Source organism: Lithobates pipiens, unplaced genomic scaffold (genome assembly GCF_037356315.1).
Source record: "Lithobates pipiens isolate NorthernLeopardFrog02 unplaced genomic scaffold, aLitPip1_a1.2 Scaffold_16, whole genome shotgun sequence".
NCBI classification, from domain to species: domain Eukaryota; kingdom Metazoa; phylum Chordata; class Amphibia; order Anura; family Ranidae; genus Lithobates; species Lithobates pipiens.
This window is the reverse complement of record NW_027507748.1, coordinates 15356029-15380391: the sequence shown is the minus strand read 5'-3', so window position 1 is coordinate 15380391 and position 24363 is coordinate 15356029. Positions and strand designations below refer to the sequence as shown.

The 24363-nt window shown below is 46.8% G+C and overlaps 1 protein-coding gene across 1 annotated transcript in view; it reads left to right on the top strand.

Annotated features, from left to right (window-relative positions):
• POLQ (DNA polymerase theta) overlaps positions 1–24363 on the top strand; it is a 125309-nt gene that overhangs the window by 87126 nt on the left and 13820 nt on the right. The window contains exons 14-21 of the mRNA XM_077479376.1: positions 5995–6188; positions 11601–11738; positions 12866–13040; positions 14636–14762; positions 16022–16131; positions 17336–17520; positions 17953–18064; positions 22143–22267. Coding sequence (XP_077335502.1) covers positions 5995–6188; positions 11601–11738; positions 12866–13040; positions 14636–14762; positions 16022–16131; positions 17336–17520; positions 17953–18064; positions 22143–22267 — 1166 coding nt within the window. The remainder of the gene's footprint in view (positions 1–5994; positions 6189–11600; positions 11739–12865; positions 13041–14635; positions 14763–16021; positions 16132–17335; positions 17521–17952; positions 18065–22142; positions 22268–24363) is intronic.

Genomic DNA, 24363 nt, shown 5'->3' with positions numbered 1-24363 from the left:
TCGTTGTGGGAGGGGCAGAGACACAAACTACTGCAGGGAATCTCATCATTGTGGGAGGGGCAGAGACACAAACTACTGCAGGGAAATCTCCCTATTGTGGGCGGGGCAGAGACACAAACTACTGCAGGGAATCTCCCCATTGTGGGAGGGGCAGAGACACAAACTACTGGGGGGGGAAATCTCAGCATTGTGGGAGGGGCAGAGACACAAACTACTGGGGGGGGAAATCTCACCATTGTGGGAGGGGCAGAGACACAAACTACTGGGGGGGAAATCTCATTGTGGGAGGGGCAGAGACACAAACTACTGCAGGAAATCTCCCCATTGTGGGAGGGGCAGAGACACAAACTACTGCAGGAAATCTCCCCATTGTGGGAGGGGCACAGATGCAAACTACTGAAGGAAATCTCCCCATTGTGGGAGGGGCAGAGACACAAACTACTGCAGGAAATCTCCCCATTGTGGGAGGGGCACAGATGCAAAATACTGCAGGAAATCTCCCCATTGTGGGAGGGGCAGAGACACAAACTACTGCAGGAAATCTCCCCATTGTGGGAGGGGCACAGATGCAAACTACTGAAGGAAATCTCATCGTTGTGGGAGGGGCAGAGACACAAACTACTGCAGGGAATCTCATCATTGTGGGAGGGGCAGAGACACAAACTACTGCAGGAAATCTCATCATTGTGGGAGGGGCAGAGACACAAACTACTGCAGGGAATCTCATCATTGTGGGAGGGGCAGAGACACAAACTACTGCAGGGAATCTCATCATTGTGGGAGGGGCAGAGACACAAACTACTGGGGGGGAAATCTCCTCATTGTGGGCGGGGCAGAGACACAAACTACTGCAGGGAATCTCCCCATTGTGGGAGGGGCAGAGACACAAACTACTGCAGGAAATCTCCCCATTGTGGGAGGGGCACAGATGCAAACTACTGCAGGAAATCTCCCCATTGTGGGAGGGGCAGAGACACAAATTACTGCAGGGAAATCTCCCCATTGTGGGAGGGGCAGACACACAAACTACTGCATTGAATCTCACCATTGTGGGTGGGGCAGAGACACAAACTACTGCAGGAAATCTCATCATTGTGGGAGGGGCAGAGACACAAACTACTGCAGGAAATCTTATCCTTGTGGGAGGGGCAGAGACACAAACTACTGGGGGAAATCTCACCATTGTGGGAGGGGCAGAGACACAAACTACTGCAGGAAATCTTATCATTGTGGGAGGGGCAGAGACACAAACTACTGCAGGAAATCTCCCCATTGTGGGAGGGGCAGAGACATAAACTACTGCAGGAAATCTCACCATTGTGGGAGGGGCAGAGACAAAAACTACTGCAGGGGAATCTCCCCATTGTGGGAGGGGCAGAGACACAAACTACTGCAGGAAATCTCACCATTGTGGGAGGGGCAGAGACACAAACTACTGGGGGGGGGAAATCTCACCATTGTGGGAGGGGCAGAGACACAAACTACTGGGGGGGAAATCTCCTCATTGTGGGAGGGGCAGAGACACAAACTACTGCAGGAAATCTCCCCATTGTGGGAGGGGCAGAGACACAAACTACTGCAGGGAAATCTCCCCATTGTGGGAGGGACAGAGACACAAACTACTGCAGGGAAATCTCACCATTGTGGGAGGGGCAGAGACACAAACTACTGCAGGGAAATCTCACCATTGTGGGAGGGGCAGAGACACAAACTACTGCAGGGGAATCTCGTCATTGTGGGAGGGGCAGAGACACAAACTACTGCAGGGAATCTCCCCATTGTGGGAGGGGCAGAGACACAAACTACTGAAGGAAATCTCATCGTTGTGGGAGGGGCAGAGACACAAACTACTGCAGGGAATCTCATCATTGTGGGAGGGGCAGAGACACAAACTACTGCAGGGAATCTCCCCATTGTGGGAGGGGCAGAGACACAAACTACTGAAGGAAATCTCATCGTTGTGGGAGGGGCAGAGACACAAACTACTGCAGGGAATCTCATCATTGTGGGAGGGGCAGAGACACAAACTACTGCAGAAAATCTCATCATTGTGGGAGGGGCAGAGACACAAACTACTGCAGGGAATCTCATCATTGTGGGAGGGGCAGAGACACAAACTACTGGGGGGGAAATCTCCTCATTGTGGGCGGGGCAGAGACACAAACTACTGCAGGGAATCTCCCCATTGTGGGAGGGGCAGAGACACAAACTACTGCAGGAAATCTCCCCATTGTGGGAGGGGCACAGATGCAAACTACTGCAGGAAATCTCCCCATTGTGGGAGGGGCAGAGACACAAATTACTGCAGGGAAATCTCCCCATTGTGGGAGGGGCAGACACACAAACTACTGCATTGAATCTCACCATTGTGGGTGGGGCAGAGACACAAACTACTGCAGGAAATCTCATCATTGTGGGAGGGGCAGAGACACAAACTACTGCAGGAAATCTTATCCTTGTGGGAGGGGCAGAGACACAAACTACTGGGGGAAATCTCACCATTGTGGGAGGGGCAGAGACACAAACTACTGCAGGAAATCTTATCATTGTGGGAGGGGCAGAGACACAAACTACTGCAGGAAATCTCCCCATTGTGGGAGGGGCAGAGACATAAACTACTGCAGGAAATCTCACCATTGTGGGAGGGGCAGAGACAAAAACTACTGCAGGGGAATCTCCCCATTGTGGGAGGGGCAGAGACACAAACTACTGCAGGAAATCTCACCATTGTGGGAGGGGCAGAGACACAAACTACTGGGGGGGGAAATCTCAGCATTGTGGGAGGGGCAGAGACACAAACTACTGGGGGGGGGGGGGAAATCTCACCATTGTGGGAGGGGCAGAGACACAAACTACTGGGGGGGAAATCTCCTCATTGTGGGAGGGGCAGAGACACAAACTACTGCAGGAAATCTCCCCATTGTGGGAGGGGCAGAGACACAAACTACTGCAGGGAAATCTCCCCATTGTGGGAGGGACAGAGACACAAACTACTGCAGGGAAATCTCACCATTGTGGGAGGGGCAGAGACACAAACTACTGCAGGGAAATCTCACCATTGTGGGAGGGGCAGAGACACAAACTACTGCAGGGGAATCTCGTCATTGTGGGAGGGGCAGAGACACAAACTACTGCAGGGAATCTCCCCATTGTGGGAGGGGCAGAGACACAAACTACTGAAGGAAATCTCATCGTTGTGGGAGGGGCAGAGACACAAACTACTGCAGGGAATCTCATCATTGTGGGAGGGGCAGAGACACAAACTACTGCAGGGAAATCTCCCTATTGTGGGCGGGGCAGAGACACAAACTACTGCAGGGAATCTCCCCATTGTAGGCAGGGCAGAGACACAAACTACTGCAGAAAATCTCACCATTGTGGGAGGGGCAGAGACACAAACTACTGCAGGGAATCTCATCATTGTGGGAGGGGCAGAGACACAAACTACTGGGGGGGAAATCTCCTCATTGTGGGAGGGGCAGAGACACAAACTACTGCAGGAAATCTCCCCATTGTGGGAGGGGCAGAGACACAAACTACTGCAGGGAAATCTCCCCATTGTGGGAGGGACAGAGACACAAACTACTGCAGGGAAATCTCACCATTGTGGGAGGGGCAGAGACACAAACTACTGCAGGGAAATCTCACCATTGTGGGAGGGGCAGAGACACAAACTACTGCAGGGGAATCTCGTCATTGTGGGAGGGGCAGAGACACAAACTACTGCAGGGAATCTCCCCATTGTGGGAGGGGCAGAGACACAAACTACTGAAGGAAATCTCATCGTTGTGGGAGGGGCAGAGACACAAACTACTGCAGGGAAATCTCCCTATTGTGGGCGGGGCAGAGACACAAACTACTGCAGGGAATCTCCCCATTGTGGGAGGGGCAGAGACACAAACTACTGGGGGGGGAAATCTCAGCATTGTGGGAGGGGCAGAGACACAAACTACTGGGGGGGGAAATCTCACCATTGTGGGAGGGGCAGAGACACAAACTACTGGGGGGGAAATCTCCTCATTGTGGGAGGGGCAGAGACACAAACTACTGCAGGAAATCTCCCCATTGTGGGAGGGGCAGAGACACAAACTACTGCAGGAAATCTCCCCATTGTGGGAGGGGCACAGATGCAAACTACTGCAGGAAATCTCCCCATTGTGGGAGGGGCAGAGACACAAACTACTGCAGGAAATCTCCCCATTGTGGGAGGGGCACAGATGCAAACTACTGCAGGAAATCTCCCCATTGTGGGAGGGGCAGAGACACAAACTACTGCAGGGAATCTCATCATTGTGGGAGGGGCAGAGACACAAACTACTGGGGGGGAAATCTCCTCATTGTGGGAGGGGCAGAGACACAAACTACTGCAGGAAATCTCCCCATTGTGGGAGGGGCAGAGACACAAACTACTGCAGGGAAATCTCCCCATTGTGGGAGGGACAGAGACACAAACTACTGCAGGGAAATCTCACCATTGTGGGAGGGGCAGAGACACAAACTACTGCAGGGAAATCTCACCATTGTGGGAGGGGCAGAGACACAAACTACTGCAGGGGAATCTCGTCATTGTGGGAGGGGCAGAGACACAAACTACTGCAGGGAATCTCCCCATTGTGGGAGGGGCAGAGACACAAACTACTGAAGGAAATCTCATCGTTGTGGGAGGGGCAGAGACACAAACTACTGCAGGGAAATCTCCCTATTGTGGGCGGGGCAGAGACACAAACTACTGCAGGGAATCTCCCCATTGTGGGAGGGGCAGAGACACAAACTACTGGGGGGGGAAATCTCAGCATTGTGGGAGGGGCAGAGACACAAACTACTGGGGGGGGAAATCTCACCATTGTGGGAGGGGCAGAGACACAAACTACTGGGGGGGAAATCTCCTCATTGTGGGAGGGGCAGAGACACAAACTACTGCAGGAAATCTCCCCATTGTGGGAGGGGCAGAGACACAAACTACTGCAGGAAATCTCCCCATTGTGGGAGGGGCACAGATGCAAACTACTGCAGGAAATCTCCCCATTGTGGGAGGGGCAGAGACACAAACTACTGCAGGAAATCTCCCCATTGTGGGAGGGGCACAGATGCAAACTACTGCAGGAAATCTCCCCATTGTGGGAGGGGCAGAGACACAAACTACTGCAGGAAATCTCCCCATTGTGGGAGGGGCACAGATGCAAACTACTGAGAGACACAAACTACTGCAGGGGAATCTCCCCATTGTAGGCAGGGCAGAGACACAAACTACTGCAGAAAATCTCATCATTGTGGGAGGGGCAGAGACACAAACTACTGCAGGGAATCTCATCATTGTGGGAGGGGCAGAGACACAAACTACTGGGGGGGAAATCTCCTCATTGTGGGCGGGGCAGAGACACAAACTACTGCAGGGAATCTCCCCATTGTGGGAGGGGCAGAGACACAAACTACTGGGGGGGAAATCTCACCATTGTGGGAGGGGCAGAGACACAAACTACTGCAGGGAAATCTCCCTATTGTGGGCGGGGCAGAGACACAAACTACTGCAGGGAATCTCCCCATTGTGGGAGGGGCAGAGACACAAACTACTGCAGGGGAATCTCCCCATTGTGGGAGGGGCAGAGACACAAACTACTGGGGGGGAAATCTCACCATTGTGGGAGGGGCAGAGACACAAACTACTTTAGGGGAATCTCCTCATTGTGGGAGGGGCAGAGGCACAAACTACTGCAGGAAATCTCCCCATTGTGGGAGGGGCAGAGACGCACATCACTGTGGGGAAAACTTCCATTTCACATTTTCCTAGCACTGGCTGGCCTTCCTGCGCATTCTGCATTGCTGGTTTCTCCGCTCACTTACTGTTGGTAATGTTGATGTTGCTTCACAAAACGAAATAAACGATGACACTGCTTACCTATTGAGTTGTGAATGGAGCTTGCCTTTAAAAATCATCCGGACCGGTAACTCCCCCAGAAATAATCTTTGATGTTGATCTGTCTTGTCCATCCTCAGATGTATTCCGCAATGTGGAAATGCCCACTCAGTACTGCCTGGCCCTCCTGGAGCTGAACGGTATCGGATTCAGTACAGAGGAATGCGAGACCCAGAAACACGTCATGCAGGCCAAGCTGAACGAGATCGAGGCCCAGGCCTACCAGCTGGCTGGGCACAGCTTCTCCCTGACCAGTCCGGACGACGTCGCTCAGGTACCAGACAATCCTCCACCCATCTTATGGGTGGGATTAACTCAGCACTGTGACGTCAGCGGATATAAAACATACAGAGCCTGTGCTGACGTTTTATGATTTTCATTTCCCTCTTGTAACCCTAAAGGCCCATACTCACGATCAGACTTTTTGACAACAAACATGCAAATTAGCTGTTTTGGAGCAACATCCTACCGTGTGTACGCTCCATCAGACAAACTTTTTGGGTTTTCATCTGACTTTTGTTGGCTGTGCGAACGGACAAACTTTCTGGCAACAAAAGTCCGATGGAGCAAAGTCTGATCGTGTGTACAGAAAACCATCGGACTTTTGTACAAAGTACAAACAGGCATGCTCAGAACCAATGCAAAAGATCAGACAACAATACAGAAGTTGACCAAAGGTGGCGGTAAAGAGCAGAAAAACCACATGAATTCGTGAAAGTTGGCTGAAAAAGTCCTGCTGTGTGTATGCAATACAAGTTCAGGGCCGACGCCCTTTGTACAAAAATCCAAGGGAAAGTTTGTACAAAGTCCTATCGTGTGTATGAGGCTTTACAATGACCTTCTCCTGTTCGCTCTCTGCCTGTGGCGCCGTTTTGCTTTGCTTCTATGAACCACATCAGCCCCAAGCCTATTTTTGACACTTGTTGCTTACAAGTTAAAATCAGTATTTTTTGCTAGAAAATTACTTAGAACCCCCAAACATTTTATATATATATATATATATATATATATATATATATATATATATATATATATATATATATATATATATATATATATATATATTATAAATAAATTTAGCCAAGACCTTGAGAATAACATGGCCATCATTGCAATATTTTATATCACACGTATTTGCACAGCGGCCTTTTAAGCACTATTTTTTGGGGGGGGGGGGGAAAGACACTTTTTGAATTAAGAAAGTAAAGTTGGCCCAATATTTTTGCATATTGTGAAAGATGATGTTGCGCCGAGTAAATGGATACCTAACATGTCACGCTTTTAAATAAATTGCACACGCTCGTGGAATGGCGACAAACTACAGTACTTAAAAACCTCCATAAGCAGGGTCCTTCCTTTCCCCCTCCACTGCCCCCCCCTTGGGGTAGGGTAGTCTAGTCATGTATACTAGTAGTGTTATAAGTATGATCTGTGCCTTTACATTAAGTCCATATGTGTTGGAAACTAATTTGTATACGCTTGTACACTTGAATTGCATTTGAGCATTAATTTAATAAATCATTATCTGTTAAAAAAAAACAATCTCCATAGATGACGTTTACATTTTTTTTTCTAAAAGTTACCTGTTTAGAGTTACAGAGGAGGTCTTTTAGTAGAATTGTTGCTCTCGCTCTAACGATCGCGGCAATACCTCACATGTGTGATTTGAACACTGTTAATATTTGCCGGCGCGACTTGCATATGCGTAAATCCCTCCATTGCACTTCAAAGTATTCAAAACGCCAAAACCGGAATATTGTCTTTTTTTTTTTTTTTGAATCTGCGTCAGTGGCAGCCGAGTAAACTGGAAGTGACGTCGCTTCCGTGTTTTTACATTGGAGACCCGATCAAAGACTTTTTCGGCTTCGTTCCTGACTCCACACAGCAGGCGGACGTGGCGGATGGTCACTCCGGTCTCCTGGTAGTCGGGCAGAGCGGCGGGGGGTATGGGATGCCCCCTTCTGCCCCTTATAACGGCCGAGTGGCTCATTATCCTCATCGGTTGTTATCGTGAGATAGCCAATCGCTAGATCTAAAAAAAAAAAACAGTATCGGGTGATGTCTGCAGCTGCTGGCATCACCTCGGTATAACCAATTCAACCAAATGTCGTACAGGGACGTGATTTTGCGTGAAGTGGTTAAGGTCACTTTGCAGTAAAGCAAGGAAGCATAGAAACCTCTGTAGTGTATTAATGTGCTTCTACTAATCAAATGCTGTACATACAAACTATTACAATTATAGGAATATAGTACAAGACTGACAGATATTATAAAATATGCCCACAACACGCACAAGCTATCCATCCTTCCTAACAAATAAGCATGTACAATGTATGGAGTAAGTATACTAAAGCCCCATACACACTATCAGATTTTCTGCTGGTTTTTGTCTTCAGATTTACCAAAACCATGTAGTAGAAGGGCCTGCCTGATTGCATACACATTGAAACTCCTAAGGTTTGATCTCCTATTATATGGTTTTGGTAAATCTGAAGGAAAAACTCAGCAGAAAAACTGATAGTGTGTATGGGGCTTGTCCTCTACTTAACTTGGGCATTTGATGGAGTCTTCTTATGGCTCCTTCCTTCACAGATTCTTGCAAACAACTATTCCTATTGATCCTTTGTCATGAGCACATGGTTGTCCGAATCCTCTCTCCACCACCTACTACCTGTAGAATCATTTCCTATACTGAGCTCCACGAACCAGTCCAACAGGTTCATTAGCGTATACATACAACAACAAAAAATAGTGCAGCGCTTTAAAAATGAAAAACTAAAATGCATAAGAAAAATAGCTAGCTGCTAAAATAGCATACAAGAGTCCCAGATGTTGAAATTGGAAAGCCAGAGATGCTAAAAAGCTTTCCAATTTCAACATCTTAACATCTTCCACTTATACGCCGATGACACACATATAATAATAATAATAATAAATTTTATTTATAATGCACTTTCCATCAAAAGACCTCAAAGTGCTACATAATTACAATAAAAACAAACAAACCGCTTAATTTACAAAACATTTGCTAAAAAGAAAAGTCTTCAACCCCTTTTTAAAATTTTCAGTAGACTGAGAAACCATCAGAGTATCAGGCAAAGCATTCCACAGACGTGGGGCAGCAGCACAAAAGGCCCTATCTCCCATGGTTTTCAACCTAGTTTTTGGAACCTCTAAACAATTCAAATTAGTTGAACGAAGGGAACGCGGTAGATTTTGCAATCTAAGAAGTACCTTAAGATAAGGTGGAGCTTGTCCATGTATGCATTGATGGACAAGAAGAGAGACCTTATACTCAATCCTTGTAGAGACTATCTGTCTACTCCTCACCTCACTCCTTCAGTCTCCTCTCGCATTACTAACCTGCTAACTGACATATCAGCATGGATGTCACACCACTTCCTTAAACTAAACCTCTCTAAAACTGAGCTATTAATATTCCCCCCCCTGCACATGCCCCCCTCCATGACTTTTCCATCAAAATCAACAATGCAACCATCAGGCCCTCCCCTCACGCCAGGGTACTCGGTGTAACCCTAGACTCTGACTTGTCATTTCAGCCCCAAGTCCAATCGTTGTCAAAAGTTTGTAGATTTCACCTCCGTAACATCTCTAAAATTCGCCCCTTTTTAACAATTAAAACTACTAAGATCCTCATTCACTCCCTTGTTATATCTCGCCTTGACTATTGCAACTCCCTTCTCATTGGCCTGCCTCCCCATAGGCTCCTCCCCTCTTCAGTCTATCGTGAATGCTGCCGCCAGACTTATCCACCTTACCAACCACTCAGTGTCTGCCACCCCTCTCCTCCAATCCCTACACTGGCTCCCAATCACCCAGCGAATTAAATTCAAAATACTAACCACAACATACAAAGCCATTCACAACTCTGCCCCGAGCTACATCACCGATCTTGTCTCCAAATATCACCCAAATCGTCCCCTCCGTTCTTCTCAAGACCTCCTACTCTCAAGCTCTCTCATCTCCTCCTCCCAATGCTCGTCTCCAGGATTTCTCCAGAGCCTCTCCAATCCTCTGGAACTCGCTACCTCCGCCGGTCTGGCTATCCCCCTACTCTTGCTACCTTGAGGCGATCCCTGAAAACTCATCTATTCAGGGAAAGCCTATCATGTCTCCAACTAATCTCCTACCACTTCCATCAGCTCATTCCCGACAGTTATAACCTTTTGTACCACCTGCCCCAACCCTATTAGATTGTAAGCTCTTCTGAGCAGGGCCCTCTTAATCCTCTTGTATTCTATTGTATTGTAACTGTATTGTCTCCTTTTTATATTGTAAAGCGCTGCCTAAATTGCTGGCGCTATATAAATCCTGAATAATAATAATAACATCTAGGACCCTTGTATGCTCTTTTAGCAGCTAGCGATTTTTCTTATGCGTTTTAGTTTTTCATTTTTAATGCCGTAAAAGTCCCTTGCCTCCAAACTTTTTGTGCTTTTTGTTTTTCTTGGGATGTGGGTACCATTATTGTATATTACTTGAACGGATCCCTGTCAGAGTATTTTTTTTCTATTTTCATTTTTAATGCGCTGTACTATTTTTTTGTTCTATGTCTATTTAAGGATTGATATTATTGACCTTGAGTGTTCAGCTGGTTAGATTTTATTGTGGTTTGCGTTGACTGAATAATTTTTGTTTATTCATTAGCGTATACATAGGGGATTCTTGGCTTCTAAACAATATATGGTCTAAAACAGGGATCCTCAAACTACGGCCCTCCAGCTGTTGCGAAACTACACATCCCATGAGGCATTGTAATACTCTGACTTTCACAGACTTGACTAGGCATGATGGGAATTGTAGTTCCTGAACAACTGGAGGGCCATAGTTTGAAGACCCATGGTCTAAAATATAACAATTTACATATCTGTGCTATAAAAAAAAAATCACCAAAATAGCCATAGCAACACAGACACACATCAGCTAACATTGTTCCCAGTTTCTGTGTGGACTACAGATCACCTCCCCACTCACTGCAATGAGGGATACTGCTGTTCACATTGCATCTTCGAATGGATGAACTGGGAATATCTACACAAGGGAGAGGTAAGAGAAGCAGGGAGGCCATATTAAGTATATGAGGTGATGACTGAAGAACAGGAGCATAATGAGCTGGAACAGTGGTCTCAGTGGGGCCTATCCCTTAGCATATGCCTTACTCTTGACTAGAAGTTGGGGTATGAAAGAACTGAAAGACTATATACAGTGTGTATAGTGTATGTATATCTTGGATCCTGGTGACTCCTACCTTTAAAACCCTTCCCAGACAATGACCTATGTTTTGAAGCCATATGGAGGTACAATGCACTATTTTGTCAATGGTGTCTGGCCCTCGGTTGTGCTGCACCCATGTATTTGGAGCCTACACAATAAAAATCTATTTTCTGATTCAACAAGCTCTTCCTTGTGCTGAATTTTGAAACCGGTCCTCTTTGCTTCTCCCATTACCTGTAATTCTGTGTTTCTCTTTCACTTGATGATCTCCTATTTTCTGGCTCAGCCATTCTGTAATCTGCTCTATATGGTCTGTGCATGGATGGGTTGTAACCTTGGCATTCCAAGAATTCTACGTCTGGGTCTGTTATTGTTGATGCGGTGTGTGTTTTTTTTTGTTTTTTTTTGGGGATATTTTTGTTCAGTTCTTACATCCTGTTTGTGTATTCAGGTCCTGTTCATCGAGCTTAAACTCCCTCCCAACGGGGACGTGAAAGGTCAGGGGAACAAGAAGACTCTGGGCTACACCAGGAGGGCGGCCATCAATGGAAACCGAATCCGACTCAGCAAGCAATTCAGCACTGTAAAGGTATCCAATGAATATGTAATATAAGTTTACTGATCTGGTAAAAGACAACGGTGTTGCTCTGAAAGTTGTCACCTGTTCCGTATGTCGGTGGATGAGGTCACAGGCTTGAGTTCAGCACTGCTTGCCCCCTGTGCATCGGCATGGTGTCCTGTAAGTCTAATTAGCAGATGAAGGATAGAACTTGGCTTGCTAGCACAAATCTGTTTCCGTGATTAGCGTGGTCAGTAAACTAAAAGAAAGTTAAATGGACTGGCAGGATCACCAGGTATTTAAAGCGGAGTTACACCCAAAAGTGCAACTTCCGCTCATTTGTCTCTCCCTAGCGCCTTTTTGGTGGGGAGGGGGTGGGAGCAGATACCTGTCCCCAGGCTGCAATGAATTACATCAGCACCTCGGCTCCCTCCTTCCCCTGCCCTTGGGCCAGTAGGAGAGCGCAGCAGTGCCTCGCACATGTGCAGTGGGGGCCCGGCGTGAAGCCCGTAATGCTTCACGCCGGGCCAACCAATGCTTGGTTGAACTGGATGGACTGGTGTCTTTATTCAACCTTACTAACCATGTAGCTTCAATGCCGGGTTCCCTTACCGGCGGCAGCACCCGACAGCTGATGGAAACATCAGCTGCGGTGTTGACATTGCTGGACTCCAGGACAGGTAAGTGTTCCTATTATTAAAAGCCAGCAGCTGCAGTATGTGTAGCTGCTGGGTTTACATTTTTGCATGGGTGACCGGACCTCCGCTTTTAATGTGCATTCACACTATATAAACAAAAACAATCTCTATGTGAATTATAGGAACATAATCCAAAGACTTGATATTAAAGCTGAACTCCGCTCTGGAACCCAAAAATACCTTTACAGTGCCCCCTCCCCACTGCAAGGCAGAGGCCCTGTTCTATTCACCGTTCAATAGGCTCCAGCACTGTCCTCCTCCCCCCCCCCCCCCAAAGTTCCAGCCTTCGGTCGGCCCCTTGACACCATCACATATAATGCAGGCCTGCTAACCCCCGGATTGTATGTGGAGATAGCAAGCATGTGAATGGCTGGACTGGTCGCACAGATACAGGGAGCCCACTGAAATGCACAAAAACTTCAGTTACACTTTAATGATCCGTCTGTCCTCTTCCATCAGGATGTTCTAGAGAAGTTGAAGCCTCTCCACCCTCTTCCTGGCCTTATCCTGGAATGGAAGAGAATCACCAACGCCATAACCAAAGTCGTCTTTCCACTACAGAGAGAGAAGAGCTACAGCCAGACGCTGGACATGGAGCGAATCTACCCCGCCTCCCAAACGCACACCGCTACAGGTGAGCTTACAACTAATTCCCTTGTGTAAATTTTAGCTTGAGCTACTGAGGGCTCCATACAAAGGGAAGTAAGGACCCACTCTAAGATATGTGAGAGGATCCAATAACGCCATCTGCTAGCTGGATAGAAATGTACAAAACGGTTTTAGTTCTGAACCTGAATCTATATGCTGTGTGTGTGTGTGTGTGTGTGTGTGTGTGTGTGTGTGTGTGTGTGTGTGTGTGTATATATATATATATATATATATATATATATATATAATATGTATATGTATATGTGTGTACGTACGTACGTACATGAAAAATTTAAAGGGATTGTAAAGTAAAAATTTTTTTTTTTTTTTTAAATAACAAGCATGTTATACTTGCCTCCACTGTGCAGCTCGTTTTGCACAGAGTGGCCCCCAAACCTGCTCTTCTTCTGGGGTCCCTCGGCGGCTGTCTCTGCTTCCTCCTGCAGGTGCTTCTCACGTTCATGCGAGCTCCCTCACATGGTGAGAAGCACCTGCGGGCGCGCTCCCGTGATACAGCCGGCGGCTATAGCCGCTTGCTGTATCACACGGCCCCGCCCCTGGCGCTCCGCGTCAGTGGATGCGATTGACAGCAGTGCGAGCCAATGGCTGCGCTGCTTTCCATCCATCCACTCCAGCCAATCAGCGGCCAGGCTGAGTGGTGAAGAGGACGTCGGGGGCGAGCGCGGGACTTTTGAGGGGTGAGGTTAGTAAAACGGGGGGGACTGGGGGCGCCGGCACTGTGAGATGTTTTTTCACCTTAATGCATAGAATGCATTAAGGTGAAAAAACATTTACCTTTACAACCCCTTTTAAAATATCAAATTGGACAAAGTATTCAGACCCTTTGCACCAATACTTGACATTTTAGCTCGGTTGCCTCCAATTTCTCTTGATCATTGCTGAGATGTTTCTACACCTTGAGATTGGAGACTACCTGTGGTAAATTTTAAATCGATTGGACATGATTTGGAGATTTATTATGTATGTATGGGGTAGGTAGGGGCTGGTGATCCTATTGATGGGGTTCATTTCTGGTCACAAATAAGTTCTCATACATGTCAGTAACAGTTCATAGCACCCAGCCAGAGATGGCATATCTGTCAAGCACCCAGCATGGCATATCTGTCAAGCACCCAGCCAGAGATGGCATATCTGTCAAGCAACACCATTGAAGTTCCAAGATATATGGTGAAATGATGAGCAAATCCTCAGCTTGTGACTCGCTGGTGCCAACATCTTACCTCCTTTTTTTTTGGATTACCATTTAAATATTCCAGATCTTTGCACTGATCTTGGATATAATTATGCATTATAAAGTAGAATAAAAAAAAAAAAAAAAAAAAAGAATCTAAGCAAACTTATAAGCTATTTATCTACCCAATAATCTGGAAGGTGTTATAACTTTTTAACTTGGTGGAAATAAAATAACTTTTTTTTTTTTAATCATTTAGAAGCAATGGCTTTGCACCCTCCGGTGGCTCTTCCCATCTCTGTACATTGGTAGCTCAGAGATGACTATACTTTCCGTGCATTGTTTGCAGATCTTCCATTTTTTTATTTATTTTTACGATCACCTTTCAGGTCGTGTGAGTTTCACTGAGCCAAATATCCAGAATGTTCCAAAGGATTTCGAAATTGAAATGCCTCGATTGGTTGAAGAGAGTCCTCCGTCCCAGGACCCGGGGCCCTCCAATCTATCAAAGAATCGGTAATAGTAGATTTACAAGCACATAATCAGTGTGGATTGTACATGGGCTGTGCTGTGCTTTTGTGTAAGTGTCTTCTGATTGGCTGACCCCCCCCGAGGTGGAGGAAATCCTACTGTATCTTTATTATCCTTACAGTTGGTGTATCAATAGCTGTTCATACCATGTATACACCGTTTTGGTGTTTTATTTATAAAATTTTGTTTATGAATCAAATCTTCTGTATAGTATGTGATCCTAGTGCCATAAAAGTCCCACCAATAGGGGCTTCTTGTTTTTTCTTCTGACCCCGAGGTTCAGCCATATAATCAGCAGTGAAATCGCATCCTCTGTAATAATCAGAGTCAGAACATCCCGGTTCCAACGGTAAATGACTGTAAAGGACCGGCCACATACACTGATGACATAAGTGTGACAGACCTAGCTGGGGCCGAGGCTCTTGGAGGGGACAGAATGCGAGCCTCTTGCCTTGTGATTATAGGCCCTCGCATTTGGGGGGGAACGGTGCTCTTTGTGAGCTGCATGACTGGGGACCCCTGAGGTGATGTTACTTGGATTCAGGTCCATGCCCCCCCAAGACACACAGACTCTGGATATATAAATGCCATGTTAGCAATAGACTAAATCACACTATTTGGACACAAACTCTTAGATGCTAATATCATCACCTCCAGCCATCCTGACTGTCTTGTATAATGTTGTGTAAATGAGTCTAGTCTGAGTATTGAGTATTCACACATTGTTGTTTGTGCTAATTAACCCTTTGTTTATGTTTATAGTAATGTTTATAGAATTGTGAGCTAGGAGCCGAAAAGTCTTATCCCTTCAGTCAAACTAGTCTGAGTGTTGATTAGATAATTAGCTCATGCTAATTAGGTTAGGTTTTAGTCACCCCGCTGTATATATATTTTGTGTGAGATCTCAAATAAAGGTAATTCCTGATGTCTTCCAAGCCTGGTGTCTAGTGCTTGGGGGTTCCTATAGCCAGATCCATTGGACTTGTGTTCCAGGACTTAGGAAGCGGTATATAGATGGAAACACTCAGAGTGTGGGATCGGTTCCGTCACAATAAGCAGATTAGTTAGTGCATCTTCATCACCTCAGGGTGGGAACCTCATGGGATCTCAGCACACCGGATGATTGGGGGGGGGGGGGTGTCGCTGCCCTCCCATCATTTATCAGGGGCATATCTTTCGCTGTATTTACCCTCACATGCTTTAAAGTTTTTTTTTTTTTTTTTTTTTTTTTTGTTTTCTTTTAGGGGTAAGAAGAAAAAGTTTGCATTGACAAAACTCCAAGCAGATCAGATCCCAGCGGAGAAAGGGGTGTCGTTCTTCGTCAGCATGCGGCACGCCTTCATCCCATTCTCAGGTAACTCCATTTCTATCAGCGCTCCATATAATAGAAGATTTCTTGGTGAGGAGCCTTTTCTTTTCCGACCCGCCTCTTCCACCACATCCTGTTCTATAGACATTCCATTCTATTGGTCGATCGTCTGAGAATCCCATCCAATGAAAACCACCATGGTTGTAAATGGGGGTTCATTTGAAGGCCAGTCATTAGTGGTGCACCACCGGGCTCTGTACTAGGTCCTGATTCATTTAAATTGTTGGTAAAGGATTTAAATGAAGATTTGGTGGTCTTGGTATGTGTTTTGTTTTTGCTGGGGATAACAAAGGTGGGCAATAGAGGTTGATATTCCTGGAGGTATTTATACTACGGAACATGATTTGTCATTGCTGGAAGATTAATAAAAGCAATGAAACTGCAGTTCAATGGTTGTGTATATAAAATATTGCATTTATGGAAGAATAACCCCCGGATGGAGTACAGTGTTGGGGGGTACAGTGTTGGCCAGACAAACGGAGGGAAAAAGATTTGATTGCTTGTATAGGATGACTGTATAATGAGCAAACAGCATGGCAAGGCAGTGGGGAATGTGAAAATAATTTTGGGGTTAAGTAGATCTTTAGTTACCTCTAGAAGAAACACCAGCGGGAGGAAGGAGGTCCTGATTCCTATATATAGATCTTTATATCACTAGAGGGGTCACCAGCGGGAGGAAGGAGGTCCTGATTCCTCTATATAGATCTTCATATCACTAGAGGGGTCACCAGCATTGAGGAAGGAGGTCCTGATTCCTCTATGTAGATCTTTATATCACTAGAGGGGTCACCAGCAGGAGGAAGGAGGTCCTGATTCCTCTATATAGATCTTACCTTATTTGTATGGTCAGGAGGAAAGAAGAAAAAGAGGGGGCAAGCGTGAAACCTTTAAATACATAAATAAGGTTTAGAGGAAACTATTACTTTAACAAAGAGTAGTTGATGCTGGGATTTTCAGGAGAGGTAGTTAGTCAGTAAACAATAAGTGATCTACATTAGAACTTCTGTGGTTGTGTGTCGGGGAGCTATTCTTCCTGTCCCCGGTGGCCCCAAAAATGGTCAACTCTTCTCCTCCACTCCCGGGAAGCTCCCATCAATGCAGAGTCTCGTGTCCCTTTTTATCAATATGCCCTCTTTTTTCCTCTCAGCACTTGTTATATTTCTGGATATTCCCTCCCCGATCTCCGCAGGTGGTTTGATCCTGGGGGCAGATTACTGCCAGCTGGAGCTGAGGATCCTGGCTCACCTATCTCGAGATCGGCGGCTTGTTCAGGTGCTGAATGGTGGAACGGATGTCTTTCGCAGCATCGCTGCTGAATGGAAGATGGTTGACCCCAACGCTGTCACTGACAACATGAGACAGCAAGCCAAACAGGTGAAACGGGCTTCACTACCATAACGCGGACTACAGTACATGACGGGGACCAAGACTGGACCATGGGAGGGGGAAGGGTTCCTGTGTGTAGGGATCACTGGTCTTATCTCCACTGTTTGGCTGCAGTATGCGATGCATTGTAAACTCCAAGTAGATCCTACACAGAGCTTACACAGGGCTGAAAACTCATCCTGCCCCCCAAGTAACAAGCACCAGCCCTATCACATGTTCCCCTCATTCTTTTTCTGCACTCCAGTTGGCCACAATGAGCAGCAGGGGGTATATAGGTGTTACTGATGGTACCGCCACTAAAGGACCCCCGTTAGGGCAAAATTTAAGTTTACTTTATTTTTTTTAAGCTGATCGCCCTAAAAACTAAAATAGAGTTTGGTGCGATAGTCTGTTGACGATATTTCCTTTCCCCTCATGTAGATTTGTTATGGAATCATCTATGGAATGGGAGCAAAATCCCTGGGGGAGCAGATGGGGATCGAGGAAAATGATGCCGCCTCATACATTGAATCCTTCAAGGCCAGATACAGCGGTAAGCAGAGATTCCCCCCCATCCCCCATAACGGTCATTTGTGGAGTGACTGCTATGATGGAGGGCGACGGTGGTGATGTCATGTATTGTATGGCAGCGGGCCGCGATAATACACTTGGAAGAATGAGGTGGGGCAGAGGAGATCAGGATTCAGAATTATTTACACCTGGGGATAATTTACATCTCTGTGCCAGACAGATCTCCTATGATAGGTAAATTCCAGTATTATCCAGATTATGTTGGCTAGTTACATTGGGCCACCACATCTCATACATATTGATTGGTTAGGTTAGGGAGGTGTCCATATTGCCTAGTTTTGGAAGGGCTTTTTTTTGTCAGAGCATGCCAGGTCAAAAAGCGGGTATGTCTAGATTGCACTAACATTGGGAAGGTCTTACATGGATATTGTTAAATTGGCAGTGCAGGGTTCAGGAGTATGCTACACACAGCGTGCCGGGTTCAGGAGTATGCTACACACAGCGTGCCGGGTTCAGGAGTATGCTACACACAGCGTGCCGGGTTCAGGAGTATGCTACACACAGCGTGCCGGGTTCAGGAGTATGCTACACACAGCGTGCCGGGTTCAGGAGTATGCTACACACAGCGTGCCGGGTTCAGGAGTATGCTACACACAGCGTGCCGGGTTCAGGAGTATGCTACACACAGCGTGCCGGGTTCAGGAGTATGCTACACACAGCGTGCCGGGTTCAGGAGTATGCTACACACAGCGTGCCGGGTTCAGGAGTATGCTACACACAGCGTGCCGGGTTCAGGAGTATGCTACACACAGCGTGCAGGGTTCAGGAGTACATATTTCACAGGACAGTGTTTAGTCAGAAATTACCCCCCCCCCCCCCAATTATTTTCAGACCACCCAAAACAGAGCTGCCCCCCCAAATTCTTCCACTGCAAAATCCTAACTGCATCATATACATACGCTACTGAACGCTGTATGCTGGACTCTCAGGAAAAGTTTTTTCCCCCTAAAAATGCAACACCCATCATTCACAGCTGCATCTCGCCACCGCGCGGCTGGGGCCTGCATCCCGCCACCGCGCGGCTGGGGCCTGCATCCCGCCACCGCGCGGCTGGGGCCTGCATCCCGCCACCGCGCGGCTGGGGCCTGCATCCCGCCACCGCGCGGCTGGGGCCTGCATCCCGCCACCGCGCGGCTGGGGCCTGCATCCCGCCACCGCGCGGCTGGGGCCTGCATCCCGCCACCGCGCGGCTGGGGCCTGCATCTCGCCACCGTGTGGCTCAGGTGTAATATTGCAAAATACAGCCCACATGTGAGGGGTCAGTGTACCTGTAATAGATTGGGCACATCAACCACTAGACCCCAGCGTTTTTCTGTATGGGAGGTCCAGCCACCAATCACGGAGTGCCACGTATGCCGCGCACGGCGCTCATAGCAACAGGGTGTCGGGAGGACACCTACCTGCGGGGCCGCCACCGTCACCATGGAAACCAATGGCATACACCCGACACCGAATTAGGTAACCAACGGTGCAGAAGATGAAGTGCAAGCGTGTAGGAAGCAAGGCTAGGAAAGGCGAGAAAAGCAAAGAAGAGTGATACAAGAACAGGAGAAAGGTATGAGATGAGTAAGACGAAAATAGGAGAAATATTAAAAAGGAAAGAGGAAATGAAAGGAGAAGGAGAAAACAAAAGAGAAAGGCACCATGGGGGGGGGGGGGGACAATAAAGAAAAGCAAAAATTAAGCACAATAGACAGGAAAGGGGGAGGGGGTGGGGGAGACAAAAAAAAGGGGGGAAAATGACAAACTGTGGAGCGGAGAGGGGGGAGAAGAGAGAGGGAAGAGGGAAAAAAAAGGGGGGGGGGGGGAGAAAAAAATCAGAGCAGGAAAACGAAGAAAAAATTAACAAAATAAAAGGAAAAATAAATATTAAAATAAATACAAATAAAAAGAAAAGTGAATATGAAAAAATTATAAACAAAAATAATTATGGAAAAATATATTGTGATAAAAAAAAGAAAAATATACAAAATACATAATAAAATAATATTGAAAATGAAATATATAAAAATATAAAATAAAAATAAAAAATAATTTATAGGCAAAGATGAAACAAAATCAAAAAATGAAAACTAAATATAATAAAAAAAAAATGAAAACAGAAACACGTTTAACTATAAATAAAAGAAAACAAATATATCGCCAAAGGAAGAGAAACATGACTGGCACAGACGCAAGTCTCTGACCTATTCTGCCATCAATAAAGTTCATGAAAAATACATTGGAGTGCAGCTCATTTATTTGTATGCCTGGGGCATATTTGCAAACCAAAACAAACCACCCACCAATCACACCACTGGGGAGGGGTTAATTCATCTAAATGGGAGCTGCGTTCCGGATCTGTACAAATGCGGAGACCCTCCATGTTCTGTTATCTATATTGTCAGACATGTTGGGCTTAGCAGGGACTCTTTTGAGCCTTTGTTCAGATATCTGCACTGAATAACACGGATTAGAAGCACCCACAGTGCTACAAATGCAACAATAATCCGCCTTCAATGCACACTGATCACATCTTATATTTAAAGTGTAACAATAGAGCTGCATGCAGGAAATTAGGAGCGCTCCCCACATATAATTACAGATCTCTGTACTGTCCCATTGTATATAAAGGTGGAGAACCGCACTGCTGGTTTACATGTGGTCTGCAGGTGCAGTAAACTAGGGAGTCGGGAGTGGAAGCTCTGGGCAGGAAACTTGCTGTGTGCTGGAAATTTTCTTCCCCCGGTAACAGAACTTTGCCACTTGTGGAATGTTTGCACACATTTGGAGATCTTATTGGCTCCTTTTTATGTATCACACGTGGTAACCTTGATCCGTCGTTGCCTGACCCTTCCGCATGTATGGGAGCGTGGTGTTGGCTCCCAGCAGGACCGGACTGGGACAGAAATTTGGCCCTGGACTTCATCCAGACCGGCCCCCTTACATCAGAGTGTCCCATGAGCAGCCCCCTTACATCAGAGTGTCCCATGAGCAGCCCCCTTACATCAGAGTGTCCCATGAGCAGCCCCCTTACATCAGAGTGTCCCATGAGCAGCCCCCTTACATCAGAGTGTCCCATGAGCAGCCCCCTTACATCAGAGTGTCCCATGAGCAGCCCCCTTACATCAGAGTGTCCCATGAGCAGCCCCCTTACATCAGAGTGTCCCATGAGCAGCCCCCTTACATCAGAGTGTCCCATAACCAGCCCCTTACATCAGAGTGTCCCATCACCAGCCCCTTACATCAGAGTGTCCCATCACCAGCCCCTTACATCAGAGTGTCCCATCACCAGCCCCTTACATCAGAGTGTCCCATCACCAGCCCCTTACATCAGAGTGTCCCATCACCAGCCCCTTACATCAGAGTGTCCCATCACCAGCCCCTTACATCAGAGTGTCCCATCACCAGCCCCTTACATCAGAGTGTCCCATCACCAGCCCCTTACATCAGAGTGTCCCATGAGCACCCCCTTACATCAGAGTGTCCCATGAGCACCCCCTTACATCAGAGTGTCCCATCACCAGCCCCTTTACATCAGAGTGTCCCATCACCAGCCCCTTTACATCAGAGTGTCCCATCACCAGCCCCTTTACATCAGAGTGTCCCATCACCAGCCCCTTTACATCAGAGTGTCCCATCACCAGCCCCTTTACATCAGAGTGTCCCATCACCAGCCCCTTTACATCAGAGTGTCCCATCACCAGCCCCTTTACATCAGAGTGTCCCATCACCAGCCCCTTTACATCAGAGTGTCCCATCACCAGCCCCTTTACATCAGAGTGTCCCATCACCAGCCCCTTTACATCAGAGTGTCCCATCACCAGCCCCTTTACATCAGAGTGTCCCATCACCAGCCCCTTTACATCAGAGTGTCCCATCACCAGCCCCTTTACATCAGAGTGTCCCATCACCAGCCCCTTTACATCAGAGTGTCCCACTGAGCCATCAGCCCACCGGGAAACTCCCTGTAGTCCCGATGGCCAGTACATGCCTGGCTCCCAGCAGAGGCTTCTCCCTGTATCAGAGCAGTAATGGCGATAACTCCTCTCTCCCGACAGGGATTCGGAGGTTCCTGAAGGAGACGGTGAAGAACTGCACCAGCAATGGCTTCGTACAGACCATCCTAGGACGCCGCAGGTACCTGCCTGCCATCAAAGACTCAAATCACCACGCCCGGGCCCATGTGAGTACAGCCGAGGAACCCCCAATTGGATCATTCCAATTAGTTCACTTTGGAGATTATAAAATATAAATTTGCTATATAATCAAAGCGGACCTGAACACTCTTCCTCATGTTCCTTCCATTCCACTCATCCTGCAGAAGTATCTGGGGGGAGGGGTTTCATCTTTTTTTTTTTTTTTTTGGGGGCAAAAAAAAAAAAAAAAAAAAGTCCGGCCCGCCTCCTCATGTGCATCATTTGCCTTAGGCGATTGGCGCACACACTGCCCACTGTGCCTCCCGGGATATGCACGTGACATATCACAGGAGGCTTAGCCTTTCATTTAAGGAAAAGATGGTGGGGGCGGGCCCATCGGCATGTCATCAAGAGGCCCGACCGCTGAACCCGGAAGAGCCAGCGGGCATCTCGATGTCTGAGAGAACGCGGCGGCGCAGGATGGAGCTGTGGCCGGGCATGAGACGATCTGGACGACGCTGGATCCACTGGATGGAGGAGTATCTGAAATCTGCAGATGCCATCTTCATCTAAGTGGGGGGGTCATAAAATTGTTAAAAATTGGGGGGGGGGTCGGCAGGACGTTCTTTTTTTATTTTTTATTTTTTAAGTGTAATTCCAGTCACAGTCTCTAAGCTTAAATCTACCCCAACCCCCATTCTAAGACTATTCAATCTTAACTTGTAAAAGGAAAGATGTCTATACTTGCCTATTCTAAAGTCGCTCCAGTCCAGTCACATGATCAAGTCATAGTGTAGAAGAGGGACGGCCGACAATGGCTGCCCCGTATTAAAGCGGTTGTATACTCATTTTTTTTTTACTTTTACCTACAGGAAAGCCTATAATAAGGCTTATCTGTAGGTAAAAAAAATCTCCTAAACCTGTACGGTTTAGGAGATATTCCCCTCAGTATGCGCCGCTGACTGCAGCGGCGCATGTGCACAAGGGGGATTCTCGGCTGAAAGTCCGGCAGTGGCCGGACTCGACCGGGATGAAATCTCCCGCGCGCATGTGCGGGAGTGACGATATCGCGGCTCCGGCCACTCACAGCGCCGGAGCCGAGATACCCGGAAGAAACGCAGAGGGAGCATGTCTGCTCCCTCGGCGTGGATCGGGCCAGATGTCGGGGCCTCCTTCTAAGGTAAGCATTTCATAATGAGCTAGTATGCGGTGCATACAAGCTCATTATGCCTTTTGCTTTGCAGGTGGTAAAAAAAAAAAAAAAAAAACATTAGCAGGTTTACTACCGCTTTAAGCCTATGGGCGACGTCATCGCGCAGCCTCTGCAGCTGGTGTCAGCGATTTCTCCTCTACAGTGCGGGGGAGATCAAGTTTTACCGGAGCGACTTCAGAATAGATAAGTATACAGATATTTCCTTTTACAGGGTAGATAGAATAGGCTTAAGCCCAGTACACCTTAAAAGGAAATGGGATGAGTGTTCGCCCGGTCTTCCTCAATGGGTCTCAGCAAGTCGAAACTGAGGATGATACTTGTAATAATATGCCCAAACCATTGTGACTCCATTTTAGATTTTAACTCAAGAATACTGTTAATACAATAAACTGCTATAGTGCATATATATATATATATATATATATATATATATATATATATATATATCTATATATCATTGTGGTTTGGTTTGTCCTTCCCTGTTCTGTAGGCTATGGGACAGGATGCATGACTTATGACTCCTAACCAGATGGTCTGTTGACCTGTGTTAACTCATAATGTATCTAAGGGTCACTGACTTTTATATAACAATATATATATTTCTATACAAATACATCATTTGCTAACCACTCCCCCCTCCCTTCTTTTGATTGAACCATATATAAGCTGTATACGCACCCAATAAAAGTAGACCTTTATATGAATGCACAACCTGCTTCTCATTTCATTCGGTGTCTCCAGATATCTGAGGGCCCTGTTGGTGTACCTAATAGACGGGTGGTCATCCAGAATACCTACTATTTCCTTTCATAACTAATTGTACGAAAAATTCTCGTATGACCAAGGCTTTTTTTTTTTTTTTTTTTTTTTTTGTTTCTGATCATGCGCCGTCTTTTGTATCCACCAGTCAGATTTAGGCTTAGTTGGCTT